The sequence below is a fragment of the Sus scrofa genome, chromosome 9, assembly GCF_000003025.6.
Source record: "Sus scrofa isolate TJ Tabasco breed Duroc chromosome 9, Sscrofa11.1, whole genome shotgun sequence".
Lineage (NCBI taxonomy): Eukaryota > Metazoa > Chordata > Mammalia > Artiodactyla > Suidae > Sus > Sus scrofa.
The window spans coordinates 102,936,818-102,958,257 of NC_010451.4; the positions used below are offsets into that span (position 1 = coordinate 102,936,818).

A 21,440-nucleotide genomic window follows, 5' to 3' on the forward strand; every position below is an offset into this window, starting at 1 on the left:
TATCCATTTTTTTCTTTCTAATTTCTACTGTTCTCATTCAGATTCTTGTCCTCTCTTGCCTTAACGCTAGTCTCAGCTTTTTTTTTTTGTTTGTTTGTTTTTCTTTTGTTTTTTAGAGCTGCACTTGTAGCATATGGGTATTCCCAGGCTAGGGGTTCAATTGGAGTTACAACTGCCAGCCTTTGCCACAGCCATAGCAATGCAGGACCCAAGCCGAGTCTGTGACCTACACCACAGCTCACAGCAATGCAGGATCCCCAACCCACTGAGTGAGGCCAGGGATCGAACTCACATCCTCGTGGGTACTAGTCAGATTCATTTCCACTGTGCCACTTGGAAATGGGAACTCCCTTTCCAGCTTTTTTTATCTCATCGACTTTTAGTAATCTTTTAATATTCATCTAAAGCAGCATCTCCTCATCTCTGGCCTTGTATTGACCCATAAATTCTTGCCTAATTATAAACTCAAGAGCGAAAATCATGTTTTATTCATCTCTATATTCTTAGCATTTAGCCCTGTGGCTTACAAATAAAAAAATGCCTTCCTTCCAGCTCCCCCAAACTTCTTGCCAGAAAAGAAGCACAAAAAGGATTTACCCTTTAGTGATATTTGATTTCACTGTTTGGATTATGAAAGTGTATGCGCTGTTTTTACCATAATCATGCTTCTTTTAGTGAAGAAAAATAAACTAATATGTATAGAGTAAGCACACGTAGTTATTACAGATCATCTGGCATCCGCTTTATTGGAAAGAAAGCTTTTACAAAGATCTACTCCTCTCAAATAATTGATTTGTGTATTGTCTTACATTTTGAGTGGGTTAGGAGTCTGAGTGTGGCTCAGATGGGTCCTCTGCCTCAGGATCTCTAGAGGTGTCAGCTGGGGCTGTGTGCTTATTTGAAGGTTCAGCCAAGAGAGACTCTGCTTCCTGGCTCACTCCACATCACTGACACACTCAGCATATGATGATGAGATAGGCATAAGATAATTGCTGTAGGTTTTCTTGTTCAAAGGGAGAAAATAAGGTACACAGAGATTTTTAAATTCAGGTGGGCAAACATTAGAGGTTCCTTGGTTAGATATCAAGGCCTTAATTTTTTAGGGTTCTAGACTTCACCCTCTGAGCTCTTGGTTTCTTCCTCTGAGTCATCCTTCCTTTTTCATGAAATGCAGCATGTGTTTTGCAGCTGAGGAGTTTTCTCACTCTGCTTCCTGCAAGCAGAATTTGGAGGTCCAGTGGTCTCCTTTCTCTTTGTATTGTCACTATCCCTCTCAGCTGAAGTTAGCAATGTGTTTGTTGTTATAATTCTCTCAAAAGTTTTGTCAGCCTCCTGTGAATTACGTTAGATAAAAGCCACATCAAGAATCTCTTCAAAAAATAGGCTTCTGGGGAGTTTCCACTGTGACACAGTGGAAACAAATCTAACTAACTCATAACCATGAGGCTGCGGGTTGGGTTTGATCCCTGGCCTCGCTCAGTGGATTAAGGATCCTGTGTTGCTGTGAGCCAGGTCAGGTCAGAGCCCTGACTCGGATCCCACGTTGCTGTGGCTGTGGCTGTGGCTGTAATTCTGATTTGACCCCTAGTCTGGGAACCTTCATATGCCACGGGTTCGACCCCCCCAAAAAAAAGGGCAAAAAAATGCACTTCTGCAGAGATATTGAGATACAGTGCTCTCAAGCTTTCTAGAGGACCTAGTGTTTGAGCAGATTTATAAGACACACCCTAAATCTTTTTATTAGACTTTTTGTGTAACTGATTAATACTATGAGGTACCACCCATGATCTTTCTGGAGTCTTAACAAAAGGTTTTACGGTCACGCCATCAGTTTCATTTTTAGGCCACATTCCGGGGCAGTGCTCTGGATTCAAACTTTGTTTAGGAACTATTCTTAACTTTAGCATCCTTTGCCATCTTAAGAGTCAGAATTTTCAAAATCATTCATGCCTTGGTTCTTTTTTTTTTTTTTTTTTTTTAACAGTCCTTTCTTTAGTTTACCTTTTGCATTTTACTGAAGCATCAAGAAAAAATAGGCAGCACTAACAACACTTTGACTCTGCTTGGCCATCTTAGCTAGATTATTCAGTTCATTAGGTATATTTCCTACTTTCCGCATTACTGAAGGTGATACTGTTAAAAAATTTCTAATACTGCTTAACAAGGATCTGCCTTCCTCCGGTTTCCAAAAACATTTTCCTCACTTCCTTTTGAGCCCTCAAGGGAAGCACAAAGTCCAGCTTTCTACTAACATGCTGTTCAGGCAATTTAGGTTTTCTCTATCATGCTTCTAAAAATCCTTCCAGCCTATGCCTACTGCCAAGTTCCAAAGCTATTCCCATATTTTTAGTTATTTACTATATAGCAAAACTCCATTTCCAGCTTATAACATCTTGACTAGTTACCTCTTTCTGTGTAACAAATTTAGCATCTGAAAACAACATGTATTGTCTTACACTTTGAGTGGGTCAGGAATCTGAGTGTGGCTCAAATGGGTCCTCTACCTCAAGATCTCTAGAGACGTCAGCTGGGGCTGTGGGCTTATTTGAAGGTTCAGCCAAGAGAGAATCTGCTTCCTAGATCCCTCCTGTGGTTGTTGGTGGGGTTCAGTTCAATTCTATTGGCTGGAGGCCTCTTTCATCAGGCAGTTGACAACATGGTTCACTGCTTCCATCAGAGCAAAAGAGGGCTAAGAAACCAGAAGCCAGAATCTTTTTGTAACCTAATCTTGGAAGTAACTTCCCATCACTCTTGCCCTTATCCTCTTGGTTAAAAGCAAATCAGTAGTCCAGTCTACACAGGAGTGGCAGAGATTATGCCAGGGCATGGATACCAGGAAGCAAGGGTCTTTGGAAGCCATCTTTGGCTACTATTTGCATGTGAATCTGCATTTATTGGGTTTGAAAATTGAAAGAGTATCTAAAACATACCAATGAAATAATATTTACTTAACCATTTAACAGGAGGATTTTCACAATCTTGTAAGTTACTGAAACTTGAAAGTAATTTTATCAGCTTATTCCTACACAAACATACCCCTTGTTCATATACTCACATGAAGTATGATGGAATATAAAACTTTTAGGGAAATGTTTACAGTCAAAGCACATCTGACTGTTAAATAGATGAACCAAGTGCCTTTTTTTTTTCCCCCAGGTACTGATAGATGTCAGTATATATAAGATGCGTGAAATGAATTCACTTACTGTAGATTAATTCTGACATAAAAGTTATTTCTTTACTTTTTACAGTAGTTTTGGAATTACAGTAGAAGAGATAATATTTCTTACACTTTTAGTGCAGTAAATACAGGTAATATGCACTGGGGAGTAATTATGCATATAAACACACATGAGGACAAAAATCCAACTATTTTTTAGTATTAGAAGAGGCTGGGAAGACTGGTTGCAATATTCTATACTTATCCTGGAAAATATATTTTCATTGAAAGATGGAAACGAAATATTTGGAGATTTTTTTTCTTCGTTGGTCATATTTCAATGTATTTATTATTCTTGCCCCAAACCTTTTTAATTCTTGGCACAGAAACCACTTTAACAGATGTGCCAAACTGACCTGAAAAATTACAGTAATTACTTTTTTCCATGGATTATTTTAGTGTTACTTGGGCCAAAAGTTGGCTTTGTGTAGTCTGATAAATACAGTGATGTTTAGGTTGAAAATGCATAGTGAGTACATTTAAGAAATTTTTTCATTTTGGGGTTTTAGAAGAATCATTATTTTTCTTCCATGTTTCCCAGAAAGTATGGCAGTTTGTTTTATAGTACTGCTGTAAAAGATGAAGGTGGAGTGGAGGAGGAGAGTTTCCATAGATGCCTAAAGCTGTTTATTTAGAGTGTAACTTAATCTCTGACTTGATTTGTGATACTGAGAAAAATTGCCAACAACAATAACAGTGTTATTAATTAATGTCATGGATATCTAACTATGTTTTAGGTTACCGTTAGCACAGTTCCTTTCTAAATTATCCCTAATTTATAAAGTTGTCTTTTTTTTCTCTTTTCAGGGAATATAACGTTACAAAGCAAGCTGGGTAATATCACAGTAGGTATGTGCTAAGCTGCTACTTGGTAAATTGTGCATGCTTTTTCAAAGAGTTATATTTGTAAGATTTTATTAGAGGAAATAAAGTTTATAGTTCAGCTGATGAACCTGATAGGAATCTGATATGCCAGTCAAATATAGCCACTCAGTATATGAATATGTGAAATTATTTCTGTAAATGCATTGGTTCATCATTCTACAAGTATTGTATAATTATAGGTTTGGTATCAATCAGAACACAGTTAGAATTTTGATTTCACTACATTTTATACACAAATATAAATTATCTAATTTCTGTGCCTGAGCTTCCACATCTGAAAAAAAAAATTACTTATCATATAGGGCTCTTGTAAGAATTAAAGAGATGTATGAAATACTTTATTTAGCATTTAGTGTCTGATATATGGGTAAATAATAAAGAATAGCCATTTAAATTATTTGCTGTTGTTCTAATCCTAGGCCAGAGCTGATAGTGGCTAATGGTACTTTAGACCTAGTCACCTCATGTGATGCTGTGCCTGTGGAGGCAGAAGTTCAGATTTCTGGATAGTTTAGAGCTTTTCTCTGTCCCTAGCAGCGCCTATTTATCTATTAGGCAAAGACACATGCTGAGCTCCAGGAGTGGTGGTAGTTTTTTGGGCCTTAGAAGATAGAAGGTAGACAGAAGGGAAGCTGGGGTCTTTGTTGAAGAGCTGTGGCTTATTGCTAGTGTGAGTGCCCAGGGCCTCCTGCTTTTGTCCTTTTTGACATTTGACATTTTCTTTTTCTTTGTGCTGATTGAAATAGTGAATATATCCAACAGTCTTTTTCACTATCACTCCTTCTGGATTCTCTGGCTCAGAGCACATCCTTTTTTAAGATTTCTAGATACTGTAACTTTTATGTTCAAGGAGGGATGAATAGAAGGTAAAGCCTTCCTGGAGTTCCCGTCGTGGCACAGTGGAAACGAATCCGACTAGGAACCATGAAGTTGTGGATTTGATCCCTGGCTTCGCTCAGGGGGTTAAGGATCCGGTGTTGCTGTGAGCTGTGGTGTAGTCACAGATGCGGCTTGGATCTGGCATTACTGTGACTGTGATGTAGGCTGGCAGCTGTAGCTCTGATTAGACCCCTAGCCTGGGAACCTCCATGTGCCATGGGTGCGGCCCTAAAAAGATTTTAAAAAGACAAAAAACAAAGGAGGTAAAGGCTTCCTAAATAATAATTATAGACCATTTTAACTAAGACATCACGGGATTTATCTGTGTTCCGATGAGAAATCAAGATTCACTGCTGACTCTTCAGGCCATTTCATCAGAGGATGCATCTGGGGATACTAAGGGAAGCTTCTAGGGTGAAAAATAGGTACACTAGTGAGAAGTTGAACTAGCTAAAGAGAGAAGTCCTAGATGTGGGCAGAGCTTGTAGCAGTAAGGGAGGGGGAGGAGAAGAAGGGGAATATTCAAAATTGGGAGAAACAGGCATTTCACTGCCCACTAGCAAGCCCTTTAGGCAGATGCGAATTTGGGAGAAATACTTATAATATAATAATGCTAGTATTATTATTGGATGAAATGTGGGGAACATAAAGGGAAAACCATTCTATCTCAAATTGGAAATAAGTGATGATTTATCCATGCTGGAAAAGAATACTAATAGCAAGAATGAAATGAACAGTAATTTACATCTTTGAAGATGGTTTCATACTCTATAAATGATAAATGATTAACATTATAAATTCTTGTTAATTTCCCCTATAAACTTTCCCCCTTTCCCACTATTATGCATTAGAGAGATTTTAATGCTAAAAGTGTTTTTATTTTTATTTCTTAGATCAATCTCTGTCCATTTAGAGAAAATCACCTGAGCTCAGTGTTAAGAAATATCTTATAATTGACTACAGGTATAGAGGTATTTAATGACATTCTAGAATTTTCTTTAGTGAAACATTAATGGTATTAATTGAAATTTTTATTTTATAAGCACTGATAAATTTTGAGTTCTATTTTGGAAGAATCTCTCAAAACAAAAGAAAAAGTATTCATTAAGTTATTATATCTTGATCAGTGACAGTGTAGAAAAGCATGGACTTTAGAAGACTGTGAATTTTGGTTCTACCTCATATTAGATGTGTGACTTTGAGCAAATTACTAAATCTCACTCAGTTTGCAGTTTATATATAAAATGGTTAACACCCATATAGCATAAGGTTGTTGAGAAATTAAATAATGGAAAGTACAGCCCATTGCATGGTAGTTGTTCAGTAGACTATCCTTCTCTTTTCTCTTTCATTTTATTATCTATAATGTAAAACAGTAAGCCACGATGTTTAATTTTAGATCTACTTCTGTTGCTCTTGTTTTATTGATCTATTTAATTGATCCTTAGGCTAGTCTATTCTCTCTTGGATATTGTAGCTTTATAATAGTAAGTCTCAAAATTAGGTAGTTATTTTCCAAACTTGTTTTTTTAAATTGTTTTGAATACCATAAATCCTTTGATTTTCTGTATACAGTTTTATATATATCACTTTTTTTTTTTTTTTTTTTTTGTCTTTTTGCTATTTCTTGGACCGCTCTCGCGGCATATGGAGGTTCCCAGGCTAGGGGTCCAATCGGAGCTGTAGCCACTGGCCTACGCCAGAGCCACAGCAACATAGGATCCGAGCCGCGTCTGCAACCTACACCACAGCTCACGGCAATGCCGGATCCTTAACCCACTGAGCAAGGGCAGGGACCGAACCCGCAACCTCATGGTTCCTAGTCGGATTCGTTAACCACTGCGCCACGACGGGAACTCCATATATATATCACATTTTTTAACCAAAAATCCAAATGCAGGATTTTCTGTATACAGTTTTACATATATCACATTTTTTAACCAAAAATCCAAATGCAGGTAGGAACTGCACTGAATCAGTTTGGAGAGAAGAGACAATCATAAAAATTGAGTCTTTCAATTCATGAACATAGTATAATTCTTCATTTATTTATATCTTTAATTTCTCTCCTCTTGTTTTATAGGTCTAACACATCTTTTTATTATATTTATTTATGTTTTTGACCCTATTATAAATGGAATTTTAGGAAATTTCATTTTATGATTATCTGCTGCTGATATATAAAAAATACAACTGATTTTTATATGTGGACCATGTATCTTATGACCTTGCTAAACTTATTTGTTCTAATAGTGTATTTTTTAGAATCCAGAATCCTTTTCTATGTAGGCAGTTATGCCATCTGTACATTAATACAATTTCACCTCTTTCTTTCCAATCTGTATTCTTTTTTTTTTCTTTTGTCTTATTAGGGTACTAGATTCTTCAGTACAGTATTGAATAGTAGTGGTGAAGGTGGGAGTCCTTGCTCTTGTTTTAAATTCTAAAATTCATTATTAGGGAAATAGTAAATTCGGTATTTTACCTTTTAAGTATGAGGTTAGCTATACAGGCTTTTTATAGATATTGTTTATCAAACTGAGGGTATTCTTTTTTATTTCTAGTTTTCTGACAGTTTTTCTTTTCTTTGATCATGAATGGGTGTTGGATTTTGTCAAATGCATTTTCTGTATTTACTGAAATTATTGCATGTTTTATTTTTTTATTCTATTAATATATCAATTACATTGACTTTTGCATGTTAACCAACCTTATATTCTTGGGATTAAACCCTACCTTGTCATTATGTATTATCCTTTTTATACATGTTTGGATTTGGCTTGCTAATATTTTGTCAAAGATTTTTTGCATTCATGTTTATGATGAATGTTGATCTGTAATTTTTATTTTGTTTTACAAAATGTGGATTTTATCTCTTAGAAGTATGCTGTTCTTATAAAATAAGGTTGAATAGATTCTCTCCTTTCTATTATCTAAATTTATGCAAGATTGGTATAATTTCATCCTTAAATAGTTGATAGAATTCACCAGTGAAACCTTCCATTTAAGTGGGAATTGTCTTTGATAATGAATGATTTTACTTATTTTTTAAAATTATTTTTATTTTTTTCCGTTATAGTTGGTTTACAGTGTTCTGTCAATTTTCTACTGTACAGTAAGATGACCCAGTCACACATACGTATATACATTCTTTTTCTCACATTGTCATGCTCTGTCATAAGTGACTGGATATCGTGCCCAGTGCTATACAGGCAATAGTTTGCATCTATTAACCCCAAATTCCCAGTCCATCCCACTCCTAGGTTATTGATTTTAGACTTTGTGTTTAAATGATAAGTTTTTTAAAGTAATGCATCCTTCAAATCTTGAAATGTTGCATTTTCATTATCATTCACTTTAAAGGATTTTAAATTTTTCTTATGATTTCTTCTTTGGTCCATACAATTCTCTTGTTTGATTTTCATTCTTTAAGATTTTTCTAGATCTTTTGTTTTTATTGATTTCTAATTAAATTCCATTCTGATTGGAGAATATACTTTGTATGGTTTCACTTGTTTTACATTTATTGCAACTTATTTTATTTCCCGGTTCTACCTAGTGACTGCATCCCGTGCCCTTAAAATGAATGTGTAATACAGTGATTTCTTTTTTGGTCCAGTTGTTTGATCACTTGGTGAGAGAAGAGAGTTAAATTTTTTAACTAATTCTGTCAACTTTACATTTGGCTTTTGAATCTCTGTTATTTAGGGCTGTATATATTCACGAGGGCTGTGTCTTCCTGATGAATTAACCTTTTGTCATTATAAAGTGTCTTTCTTTAGGCAAATGCTTTGGCTTGAATCTTCTTCATTTAATCTTAATAAAGGCACTTTTCCCTTCTTATGCTTTTGTAAATAATAATGAAAGCATTCTCGACATCTTAATGTTAAAATGGTATATCTTTTTCTTTCCATTTACTCTCAATCTACCTTTATGCTTAAAAAACCATCTTTTGGAGTTCCCATTGTGGCTCAGTGGTTGACGAATCTGACTAGGAACCATGAGGTTGTGGGTTCAATCCCCGGCATTGCTCAGTGGGTTAAGCATCTGGTATTGCTGTGAGCTGTGGTGTAGGTTGCAGACACGGCTCAAATCCTGCATTGCTATGGCTCGGGCGGAGGCCAGTGGCTACAGCTCCAATTGGACCCCTAGCCTGGGAACCTCCGTATGCCACGGGAACGGCCCTAGAAAAGGCAAAACAACAACAACAAACCATCTTTTATAGACAGCGTATGATTGGGACTTGCTTTCTTACTTTTTAAATTCATTTTAGATTCCTTGAATTCCCTGTCTTTTTTTTTCCATTCGCTTTTTAGGGCTGCACCGTGGCATATGAAAGTTCCCAGGCTAGGGGATTGAATTAGAGCTAACAGCTGCTGGCCTATACTACAGCCACAGCAACACAGGATCTGAGCTGCATTTGTGACCTATACCACAGCTTACAGCAACCTCAGATCTTTAACCCACTGAGCGGGGCCAGAGATCCACTGTGCCACAACAGGAATGCCTAGAATTCCTTGTCTTTTAATTGGAGTGTGTATTCCATTAACATTTAGTATAATAATTGATATGGTTGAGTGTGGTGTGTGTCTACCATTTTATTATTTATTGTGTTCCTTCTATTTTTGTTTATTTTTCCTACTTTTTTTTAACTTCTTTTGCATTAATTGGATATATTTCAGAATTCCATTTTGGTTTTCTTTTTGACTTCTTGGCTATATCTTTTTGCATTATTTTTTATTTGGGTTTCCCATGATTTCAACATAGAAATTTAACTTTTCAGTGTATTTAGAATTAATATTATGCCACTTCATATAAAATGCACAAAACTTGCAACCAGAAGATACATTCAAATACCTGTTCTTTATAATATAGGCTATCTGATGTCTACATGTATTATAAATCCCTTAACATACTGATAGGATTTTTTTTTTTGCTTTATACTATCATTTGTATTTCAAAGAAGTTAAAAAGGGAAAGTAATATTTTATATTTATCCAGATATTTACCATTTCTCAGTGTTCTTTATTTCTTCCTGAACCCTGAACATGTGAGTTTACAAGTGGTATCATTTCCTTAGCATTTCCTATAGTCCATCCAAGTCTGCTGGCAACAAATTCTCTTAGTTTTCTCTCATCTAAAAATATCTTTATTTTGCCTTCTTTTTTGAAGCATGTTATCATTGGGTATATAATTCTGAGTTGACAGATTTTTTTCTGTATGGATAAAATATAAACCTGAATAAAAGACAAGTAGCAAACTAGAAAGATATTTGATGGAGATGTAGATATAATCTCTATCCACATGTGTGTATGACAAATGAGAAGAAAAGGAACACTTAATGGGATGGGAACATGGATAAACATGAACAAGCAGTTCGCAGGAGAAATAGTCAGTATAAAGGTACAGTTTTGTTAATATCTTACTGCTAATTGAAAACATCTAAATATTAGCAGTCATAACTTAAAACATTGATCATATACATTTTGGGGAAAGTTATGGTGAAATAGGGATTCCTCTCAATTATTAGTTGAAGTATAAATTGATCAACCATTTTGTAGGTCAGTTTGGAAATGTATGGAAATGTCTACACTAGCTTTGCTCTAGCCCTTCCTGCTTTGGAACTTCTTGAAATTTCTTGGTTTGTGCTTTCATTAAAGCGAAAGATTTGCTGGAGAAAGTTGAAGGCAACTCTGCAGATCATGACAACTTAAAGTCTAGTGAGCAACTTGGATTTTGAGAAATTGGGATTACCAGAAGCAAAGCAATTACAAAGAAACAAAAAGTGATTTAGGTACTTGAGAGGGAAATTTGTTAGGCTAACAGAGGCTTCAAATTATTGGCATGGATGTAGAGAAAAGGCTGCATAATATTATCAGATTGGAATACTATCTGATTTCAGGAAAATAGATTAAGTATTATCTCAATGATTTATATAAGAAGAATAAGTGTAGTTATGGTCCTTTATTTCTTGTTTAGATAATTGATCAGCTTATCAGCTTTTTTAGGTAATCTCATCAGTTATTTGGATTTTGTGCATACATTCTAACCTACATCTCCAAACTCTGTTCTTCTTAATTTCCATAGTACATACAGCACTCTCTCAGAAGCTTAAGTGCTTTAAAAATTTTGATTATGTATATCAAAATTCTGATTTTCTCTAGACTCATATTTTTAAAAATAATATCTTTATTGTGGAATAGCAGGGCATCTTCCATTTAAAATGGGTCAACAGGAGTTCCCATTGTTGACTCAGTGGAAACAAACCTGACTAGTATCCATAAGGATGTGGGTTCAATCCCTGGCCTTGCTCACTTCCTCAGTAGGTTAAGGATCTGGCGTTGAGGCACGCTGTGGTGTAATTCACAGAAGCAGCTCACATCCCATGTTGCTATGGCTGTGGTATAGGCCAGCAGCTCTAAATTCCACCCCTACCTAGCCTGGGAACTTCCACATGCCATAGTGTAGCCCTAAAATCAAAAAGGAAAAAAAAAAGGTCAACAGGATAAAGCAGAGCTTGATAGTAAATAATGGTATAATGGTGTGATAGAAGTTGCTCACACCTAGCTTTACTTCCCTACCTATGTTGCCACTTTTGAAAAGCACTGCCAGAAGTTATATACTGGTAATTATTTTAAAAAGAATGTTTTCATAGGTTTTTTTGGGGGGTGGGTGGGCACACTAGGAGTTGCTTTGTGTGTCTCTCATAAGCCCAGCCTCCTATATGCTCCCTCCCTAATATTAGAATACCTGGACAGGACATGAATTTAGAAAACTTTCCTTGAAGTGACCTTAAAATTCTGTTTTTTCAAATCCTTTACATCCTGTATATAAAATTTGTTCCTTGTTCTTTCAGTTAATACAGTTCTTGAGGTGTAGGAATCAAGTTGCAGAAATCAAGAAATACCTTTTGGGGAGTTCCCATTGTGGCTTATTAGGTTACAAGCCCAACTAGTATCTATGAGGATGTGGGTTTGATCCTTGGCCTTGCTCAGTGGGTTAAGGATCTTGCGTTGTGGCAAGCTGTGGCATATGTCACAGAGGTGTCTCCAATCCCACGTTGCTATGGCATAGGCCAGCAGCTGCAGCTCCAACTCGACCCATAGTTCAGAACTTCCATGTGCTGCAGGTGCAAACCTTAAAAAAAAAAAAAGAAGGTTAAATAACTTCTGTGTTGCTGTTCCGTGTTGAAAGTTGAAGTAAAGTTATAAAAATTCAGAAGAATTTTGTGAACATGCTTGACCAGTTTTGAGAGAATTCTCTCTTTATGTGAAGGAAAATAGCAAAGTAAAATTTTAGCCTTTCAAGCTTAGTTGTTATTCACTGATTAATAGAGTGTATATTACAAATATATATTTCTTTGGTTGTATGTAGTGCTAGCCTGTAGTTGACATCAGTTTTTCCCTTTTGTTTGTGTAATTTCCAGGAAAACTCAGTGGCCTTTGTCAGATGTACAAGATCTTTGTCCAAAATATGATGATAGTAAACTCTGTGAGAGTTTATTCCATCCACTGTCTGCACTAATAATTTTCTGTTTACATCTTAGTGTCTAATGCATATTTCCCTTAAGGTTCCTCCAAGAACTATAATAGAATTTTTCTATTATGTGAATCTCCAAAAAATGAAATTCTGTGAATGCAGCCTTAACTTGACTCTTGATAATTAATTTTTAGTTCCAATCATTTGTATTACACAATACAAGAAAAAAATTAGTAATATGTCTTGCTTCATTGCTTTTAATATATCACCTTTGCTTTTAAAGAAGAATGTTGGTTCTTTTGTCAGTTATACAAATGTTTTTTCCTCTGAATTTTGTAAAAACTGTAATATAATTTTTGGAACTTTTTTTTTTTAACCATCCTCCCTACTTTTTTCTACTTTGAACTAATAAAAACTCCTGATAAAATATGCTCTTTAAGAGACTTCTCTAAAAAAAAAAAAAATACATGCTTTGTTCTTCTCAGGGCAATTAGAATGTTAAACTAAAAGTTCGGTTGCCTTGGGAGAGGAGGAAACAAGAAAGGGTACTTACCACTGACTCTTCAGCATTATTCTCTTATTTCGTTATCTGACTGTCTGCTTTCCCTGGAACTTGAAATGTTGGCTGATTGAAAACTGGAGTCAGTGATGACAGAGAAATTTGAGTGTCAAATCAGGGCCACCTTAATTTTAATTTTCTTCTGCTGACTTAAAGATATCTGTCCAATTCCAGAAACTTGACAAGAAATATTTAGATATGAACAAGCTTCACCCACATTTCATGTCTTTCCTTTTTTCCCCTGTTTTAGTCCTTCTACAAAGTGCAACAGAATCTTATCTAGTGTAATCTTTCACTGTTAGCAACAGTTTTGAGTACTAGAAAATTTGCTAAAAGGAGAAAATATAAGGGTTTTGGTTTTTGTTAACTTGGCTACTCCCTTTATGTGACTGTACATGAGGTGGAATTTTTTAGAAAATATTAAAAATTGATAATGACCTAAATATATCAATGATGCCTAATGGTCTTGGCTGTCTTTACTTGTGTACTGTCCTTCCTACATAAGATTTTAAAGTTAACATATTTACAGTTAAATTATAGAGGTTTTTCTAGACGTAGAGATTTTCTTATCAGTTATCTAGGTGTAGATTTCTCTAATTCTGTTTTCATCTTATAGCAAAAGTTGGCGTAATTACAAGGAAGATACCAAACCTTGCAAGACTCTGAACTACTTATCCTAATGCTGAAATAGAGCCTTTTATTTCAAGTATATAATTCCAATTTTACTTAAATAAGAACAGTTATGCTTATGGTTTTTTCTCCTAGATTCGTCTTCTGGATGTCTAAATGCCTCAACTCATCAGGGTGCCATTGATGTTTATGTCAGCCACCTGGGGAAAGTGGATTTGAAATCCCATAAAGGTTAGCTAAGTGGAATGTTTTATTTTGACATATGGTTTAAGGAAGGTTTTATGTAACATTCAGGAAACAGATGGTCAAATTATCTTATCTATGCTGACATAGTGATTTCAGTGAAATTTTTCTCTGATTTAAAGACTTGAATACTAGCCCACTGGACCAATTATCTTTGAAACCTTTAGAACAGATGACCATGAAGACTATCTTTCCCTTTGTAGTACAAAAAAAAAAAAAAGTTGTAATTTATTGACTATTATAGTGGAATTTTTTTAGTGTTGGTGTTTGGGTTTTTTCAGTTTAGTTTTATGTCTGAAATAGAGGATCCTTTGGAAGGAAAATGCTTCCATAATTCTTTTTGGAAGCTTTCCTGCCACCTTGTAAGAGGACTTTTTCAAGCTAATACTCTAAAGTAATATTTTTCAAAATGTGATCCTGAAATAAAGGTATCACCAAGAAAGTCCTCTAAAGTGATTATTGACTTAGTTTTTTGCAGAATCAGACTTAGGTCTCTTTCTGTAATCTTTTTCCTTCCTTCCTTCCTTCTTTCCTTTCATCTTTTTAGGGCTGCACCCACAGCATATGGAACTTCCCAGGCTAGGAGTCCAATCGGAGCTGTAGCTGCTGGCCTACGCCACAGCAACGTGGGATCCAAGCCACATCTGAGACCTACACTGCAGCTCATGGCAACACCATATTCTTAACCCACTGAGCGAGGCCAGGGATCGAACCCACTTCCTCATGGATACTAGTCAGGTTCATTACTGCTGAGCCTGAATGAGAACTCCCTATAATCTTCTGATACAACCAGCTTATTCTAAGAGTCCACTTGTTTCATTAAAAAATGATACACTTGTGGAGTTCCTGTTGTGGCTCACTGGTTTAAGAACCCAGCATATCATCCATGAAGATGCGGGTTTGATCCCAGGCCTTGCTCAGTGGGTTAAGGATCCAGCATTGCCACGAACTGCATTGTAGTTTGCAGATGTGGCTTGGATCTGTGGCTGTGGCATATGCCAGCAGCTGCAACTCTGATTCGACCCCTATCGTGGGATTCCGTAAGCCTCAGATGTGGCCGTTAAAAAACAAAAAGAGAGGTATGGTTTTTAGTCATCTGAAGGCTGAATACCAGTCTGTTTGCCAGCATGCACATAGATGTACACGTACATGGTGGCAAGTGACTTGGGTACTTGGAGTAGCTTGTCTATAGGGGTTTAAGTGGCTTGGGTACAGAGAGTTAAGAACCATAGCTCTGTATAAAAAAATTTTAAAACAAAGTCTAGAAGTTCTTGCATATAGGCCAGAACAAGGCTATGTGTATGACATGGAAAATACTTAGGCGGAGACCAGTTGTCCCCACTGTGAGTAATTTCTTTGCCATGTTGGTTTAATACTTTTTTTGTCCAATGAGACTCTCTTGTCCATGTCAAAATAAAACTACAAACACAGAAGTCCAAAACAAGTTATTGCTGACACACAGGTGTGATTTGATTTCTCAAGATCAACATTTTTTTTTTTCTTTTAAAATAGGATATTACCATGTTCTCACTAAATTTCTAGGAGCTTCAGTAATACTATTCAGGGCATTTTGTAAATGTCAAAAAAACTCAAAGAATTGCATGCTTTTATTGTGATGACCCAAGGAGAAAAACAAAACATAAACCATTACTACATTTAATGTAACTAGTAACAGAGTAAAAAAGAAGTTTTGAATAGCAGCTCTTAGATGAAAATACTTCCTATCTCGTATAGGTGGACCAAAAAGTAAAACAAAAAACATTGTTAATCTTCATCTACTTTAAGCATTTTTAATTATTAGTCAGAATGTTATTCCAGCAACAACCTGTTGAAATAGATGATGTTGCAGTGTATGATTGGGATTACAATTTTGTGTTTTCTCCTTTTGGGACCATGTTTCTGGCAGGAACTTAAAGATAATTGGAAACAAAGATTGTTGTCTTAATTCAAGTCTCTTAATTGTCGTTGTACTTGGGAACAGTAACTTTTTGGGGTAATGGAAAGTTATTCAGGGAGTTCCCGTCATTGCTCAGTGGTAAACAAATCCAACTAGAAGCCATGAGGTTGCAGGTTCGATCCCTGGCCTTGCTCAGTGGGTTAAGGATCCAGCGTTGCTCTGAGCTGTGCTGTAGGTCACAGACTCGGCTTGGATACCGTGTTGCTATGACTGTGGTGTAGGCCGGTGGCTGTAGCTCCAATTAGATCCCTAGCCTGGGAACCTCCAAATGCTGCAGATGGCCCTAGAAAAGACAAAAAAAAAAAAAAAAAAAAAAAAAAAGGCAACAACAAAAAAGGTATTCAGGATTCTGTTGCTTAGTAGTTAGAAAAGACGCTTGGAATCCTTTCCAGCTCTGCCACTGTCTTGCTGTAGGGTTTAAGAGCCAGTCTCTTGACTCTCTCAGGCTGTCGTTTCAGCCCCATGACCATTTTGCCAAGTGAAAAAGAGTGTTACAATGCTTGTTTCATCTCTTCCTAAGAAAGTTAACGTAGTGACCTTTCTGATCCATTCAGAAAGGTTGTGTTTAGGCTTTAGAGTAAGACCTTTATCTCAGTACTGATTTTTCCACTTAGAAGTTGTTCTTGATAAGGCCACTAATCTTAACATAGTATGCCTTCAATAAATGATACTATTGTTAGTTTTCACTTTTTAATTTTTTAAAAATAGTATTGATGTCAATAACCATGATGCAGTTTTTGAAGTGAAAAGAGGTTGAAGACATAATTAGAACTCTCCTTTCTAAAGAAATTAGTATTAAAGATGAGGCATTTGGGTCATGAGAATTTTTCGTCGCAAAGAGTAATGTAGCTTGAGTATTGTTGCTGAAACTCAGCCTCACCAGTGCCAAATAGAATTGCAGAGACAGAGGTTTGGGTGAGGTAGAAAGGAGTAGTTTTTATTGCTTTGCCAGGCAAAGGAGGCCACAGCAGTCTAATGCCCTAAAGACTGTGTCCTCCCTTGAGAAAGAATAGGAAGGGGTCTTATAGTTTAGGAGTGGAGAATAGAATAGGACTACAGATGATGACTTGCATTCTTCTTCAGAGGAGGTGTTTGGTGGTCCCAGGACTGGTTCTGTTGGTTCTTGAGATTATCTCACTGTGTGACTCTCTTTCTAGAATGCAGAATGCTTCAAGTAGCTAACATCTTCCATTTGTTGTGGGTTTTAGTTCTGCAGAAGAACTCAAAGATATGTGTATCCCTTAAGGGGAAACTGAGACCCTGCCCCAAGGGTCTATTGTTTCTTGACTGCTTCTCTCTTGTCTCTGTATCCCCTCTCTTCCTTGATTAGCAACGGTTGGAACCTACCCTTTGAAACTCAGGAAAGGTCAAGGAGGCTGAATGAAGCCTATTCCCTACGAAAAAGAAATGGGGGATTCAAAAAAACTTTTCATGCCCAGGAGCCCCACATGGCCCTGCTTGGTTTCAGTATTGGTGGTTTTTGTTGTCTGAGAATGTGGAGGGAGATGGGGATGGAACTAATTGCCTTGTTTAACAGTTTTAAAACTGTAACAGATCTAATAACCCTTTATTCATTTAAGAACAGAAGAAAGGTGTTCATCATATTATCACATTTAGTGTTGTATTTAGAGATAGGAAGTCCTAGAAAAAGTTTTAAAAATCTATTATTTTCTACTTTTTAAAATATGTTTGGCAGAAAAACATATGTCTTTTATTTATTCTGGACTTCTCCAGGTTTGTTTTTGTTTTGTATTTTCCTTTGAAATTTAAATATTTCCTTCTTTAAAAAAATTATTGTTATCCACCATTGCCCCACCCAGACAAGACACTACTGAAAACACAAGAGCTCAGGGTTCTAGTTGTGTTACAGTGATTAGTGAAGTCACAAATCCTGTCATACAGTGAGATAGCAGTGTGAAATATTCTTCACTTTTCTGGTATTGGATGAGCTGACTGGGGCTATTAGCAAAAGAAGAAATAGTTCCTGATGTCCTACTGACTCAAAATCTTGACAGAAGATACTGTGAATGCCTTGGCAATAAGGGAATGTTGACCACCTGGGAGTAAGGAAAAGGTACTGCTATTTACATAAAACATGCTGGAGTTCCCATTGTGGCTCAGCAGGTTAAGAACCCAACATAGTGTCCATGAGGATGCGGGTTTGATACCTGGACTCTTTCAGTGGGTTAAGGATCTGGCATTGTCACAAGCTGTGGTGTAGGTCACAGATGCAGCTTGGATCCCCTGTTGCTATGACTGTGGTAGGTTCCAGACTCGGCTCAGATCCCATGTTGCTGTAACTGTGGTGTAGACCAGTAGCTGCAGCTCTCAATCGACCCCTAGCCTGGGAACTTCCATATGCTGCAGGTGCCACCCTGAAAAAATATATATATACATATATATACACACATACACACACACACATACATACACACACACACACACACACACACACTGATGAGTAAAGATAGTGTATCAGGGGCAGTGCTATCCTTTCAATCATTTTTATAATAGGCTATGGTACTTTTTATTTCTTTGTATTAATAAGCTTTCCTTTAAATTTATCATAGGCTCTATTCTTGTCAAGGTTGCATCTTCTCTTCAAGCTTATTTACAGTTATCAGGGAAAAAGATTGATGTGAACTCAGAAGTCCATGTTGAAGAAATGAATGAAGCTCATAAAGATGATGGTGTAGTAATTACTGGTAAGAAGGCTGCCTTTTGCTCCGTAAGATAGTTATTGTCCATATACAAGTAGAAATACGCTATACTTAACTGCAGTTTTAGTCTTTTATTCCTTTCCATTGTCACATGTTGGTGTTGAACACATTTTTTTCTTCCATCTGCTTATCAGTAACACAGTTGCAGATGTTTAGTTTGAAACACTCACTAGTCCTATCATTAGATAAAATTGATTTTAAAAACTTTCCTGTGAGAGATTTGCACACTCATGTTCATAGCAGCATTATTCACAGTAGCCAAGAGGTAGAAGCAACCCATATGTCTACTGATGGATGAATACATAAATGAAATGTGATATATATAGTTATAATGCAATATTATTCAGCTTTGAAAAGGGAGAAATTCTGTCATGTGCTACAATGTGGATGCACCTTGAGAACATTGTATTCAGTGAAATAAGCCAGTAGCAAAAAAGACAAATATCATATGATTGCATTTATATGAGATACCTAAAGAAACAAAATAGGGGGAGAGGAAAATGGGGAGTTGTTCATTTGGTATAAAGTTTCAGTTTTGCAAGGTAAAATTATGAGGATTTTTTGCACAACAGTGTAAATGTACTTAACACTACTAAATGGTAAACCTAAAAATAGTTAAAATGGTAAATTTTATGTTACATTTTTTTACTATAATCAAAAATTTAAAAATCATTAAAAATTTTTTTTCTGGCACAGCCGCTTTCTAATTTTTAGACTTAAAAATTAACCACAGTTGACCCTTGAACACTGGGTCCTCTGCCCCTGTACAGTCAAAAGTCTGCATATAGTTTTACAGTCAGCACTTCATATTTGTGGTTCCACATCTGTAGATTCAACTAACCACAGATCATATACTACTGTAGTATGTATTTATTGGAAAAAAATTTCATATAAGTGGATTCGCATTGTTCAAACCCATGTTATTCAGGGGCCAACTCTAAATACATATAGCGTAAGCTATGAAGTTAATTTTGTATGATTACAATAAATAGGAATTTGGTTTGGTATTTTACACATTGTAAACTTGATCTTTTAATGCAACAAATTCTCAGTTCCAGAAATGTGAATAGCTTTTGCACATTTTTTCTTTTCTTTTTTTTTTTTTTTGTCTTTTTGCTATTTCTTGGGCCGCTCCCGCGGCATATGGAGCTTCCCAGGCTAGGGGTCCAATTGGAGCTGTAGCCACCGGCCTACACCAGAGCCACAGCAACGTGGGATCTGAGCCGCGTCTGCAACCTACACCACAGCTCACGGCAACGCCGGATCGTTAACCCATTGAGCAAGGGCAGGGACCGAACCCGCAACCTCATGGTTCCTAGTCGGATTCGTTAACCACTGCGCCACGACGGGAACTCCTGCACATTTTTTCTAATTGCCTCTGGCTGCATTAATGGCTGGTACTACTTTTTAAAATATTTATGGTATAGACAATACATTATATAGTAAAAAAAAAAAAAAAAAAAAAAAAAAAAGGAATGCTAATGTAGTTTTCCTTTAAATCTTACCAAAATGGCATTGCAGAAGGACATTGAAATTAAAGCATGTACATACATGTTTGCCACAGGTTTACCCATCAGATATTGTCTAGAAAAAGAAAGTGTATGGTGGTGGAGTGGTGGCAGTGGGATGTCTTCTCAAGATCAAGTTTCAGTTTAAAATATTCATTTTATATGTCATAAAAGTTAAGAGTCTGTTAAAAATCATAGAATATTAACAAAAAAAATAACAGTAGTAAAAATAACACCTATAGACTTTCAAATCCTAATGAACAGACTCTTAGTTACATAGAGAAAATTTGAGTATGTTAAATATGGCAGGATTCAACTTCTTATGCTCTATCTCTTGAATTTGATATGGAGTCAGTAGAGTTAACTTTATTTGCCCTTGTAATGTAAGGTAATAATACACGTTTGTTTAATAATGTTTTGAATGATAGCATAATCAAATTATTTTACAGATGTTCAGGATGAATTATAAAATTATTTCGTCATTTTTCATTCTGTTGCTCATAGAATCATATACCTTTCTGAACTTTAGATTTAGTTTTAGTTCAGTTTTAAAACCCTATTTCAGCCACTAGAAAAAAAGACCTCACTAAATCATTTAAGAACAGTTACTAGTCCTGTCATTGGACAAATTCAGTAACTGCAGACCTGATCTCTTTTTTAAGTTCTTGCCCATTTCCATTCCACTCAACAAGTACCACCTCAAACTTAATATATTTAAAGACAAATACTAGCCTAGTTCTTCCTCTTCTTGTCTTTATTTTACTTTATTTTGTCAGTCAGTCACTCAACCAATTTTTATTGAATCGGGTGCTGCTAGAAATTAGGAGTGGGAAGATAAAGTACGGTCTCTAAGTCATCTCAGGAGCTTATTTCCTAGTGACGCTAGACAGACAAGCTAGTGAATACAGTAAAATGGAATAAATGTTATAATAAAGGTGTGTATGTGGTACTGTGAAAGCATGGTGGTGGTGCATCTCAGTTAGACTAGCTTTGAGAATTTGAGAAAGTGAGACAATCCAATAAAGCTAGAGTATAGAGATAATGGGCAACGTGGCATAAAAGGAGGGTGGGAGGTTTGAGAGGGATCAGATCACATAGGGCCAATCTGGCCTTTATACTAAATGCCTTGCAAAGGCACTAAAAGGTTTTAATCTGGGGTTCACATAATCAGATCTGTGTATTAGAAAGATCACTGAATGTTGAGTGGGGAAAAGTTGGAAGGGACAATGGTGGATGAAGGAAAAGTTAATTATAATTAGCAGGGTACTGCAGTAATTCAGGAGAAAGAGTTCAGTGACCATGATTCCACAGTAATCTATCTTAACCAAATGAATAAACAAGCCTTCAGTAAGTTTTGATT

The 21,440-nt window shown here is 36.2% G+C and overlaps 1 protein-coding gene across 7 annotated transcripts in view; it reads left to right on the forward strand.

Annotated features, from left to right (window-relative positions):
• Positions 1–21,440, forward strand: part of FAM185A (family with sequence similarity 185 member A) — an 81,160-nt gene that overhangs the window by 16,875 nt on the left and 42,845 nt on the right. For 6 of the 7 annotated variants that reach the window (XR_002347078.1, XM_021102563.1, XM_013979805.2 and 3 more), the window contains 3 exons: positions 4,028–4,069; positions 13,788–13,883; positions 18,423–18,557. Coding sequence is in view for 6 of the 7 variants with exons in the window: in XM_021102563.1 (XP_020958222.1) it covers positions 4,028–4,069; positions 13,788–13,883; positions 18,423–18,557 (273 nt within the window). In the remaining variant the exon portion in view is untranslated. The remainder of the gene's footprint in view (positions 1–4,027; positions 4,070–13,787; positions 13,884–18,422; positions 18,558–21,440) is intronic. The other variant, XM_021102564.1, reaches the window with a different exon arrangement.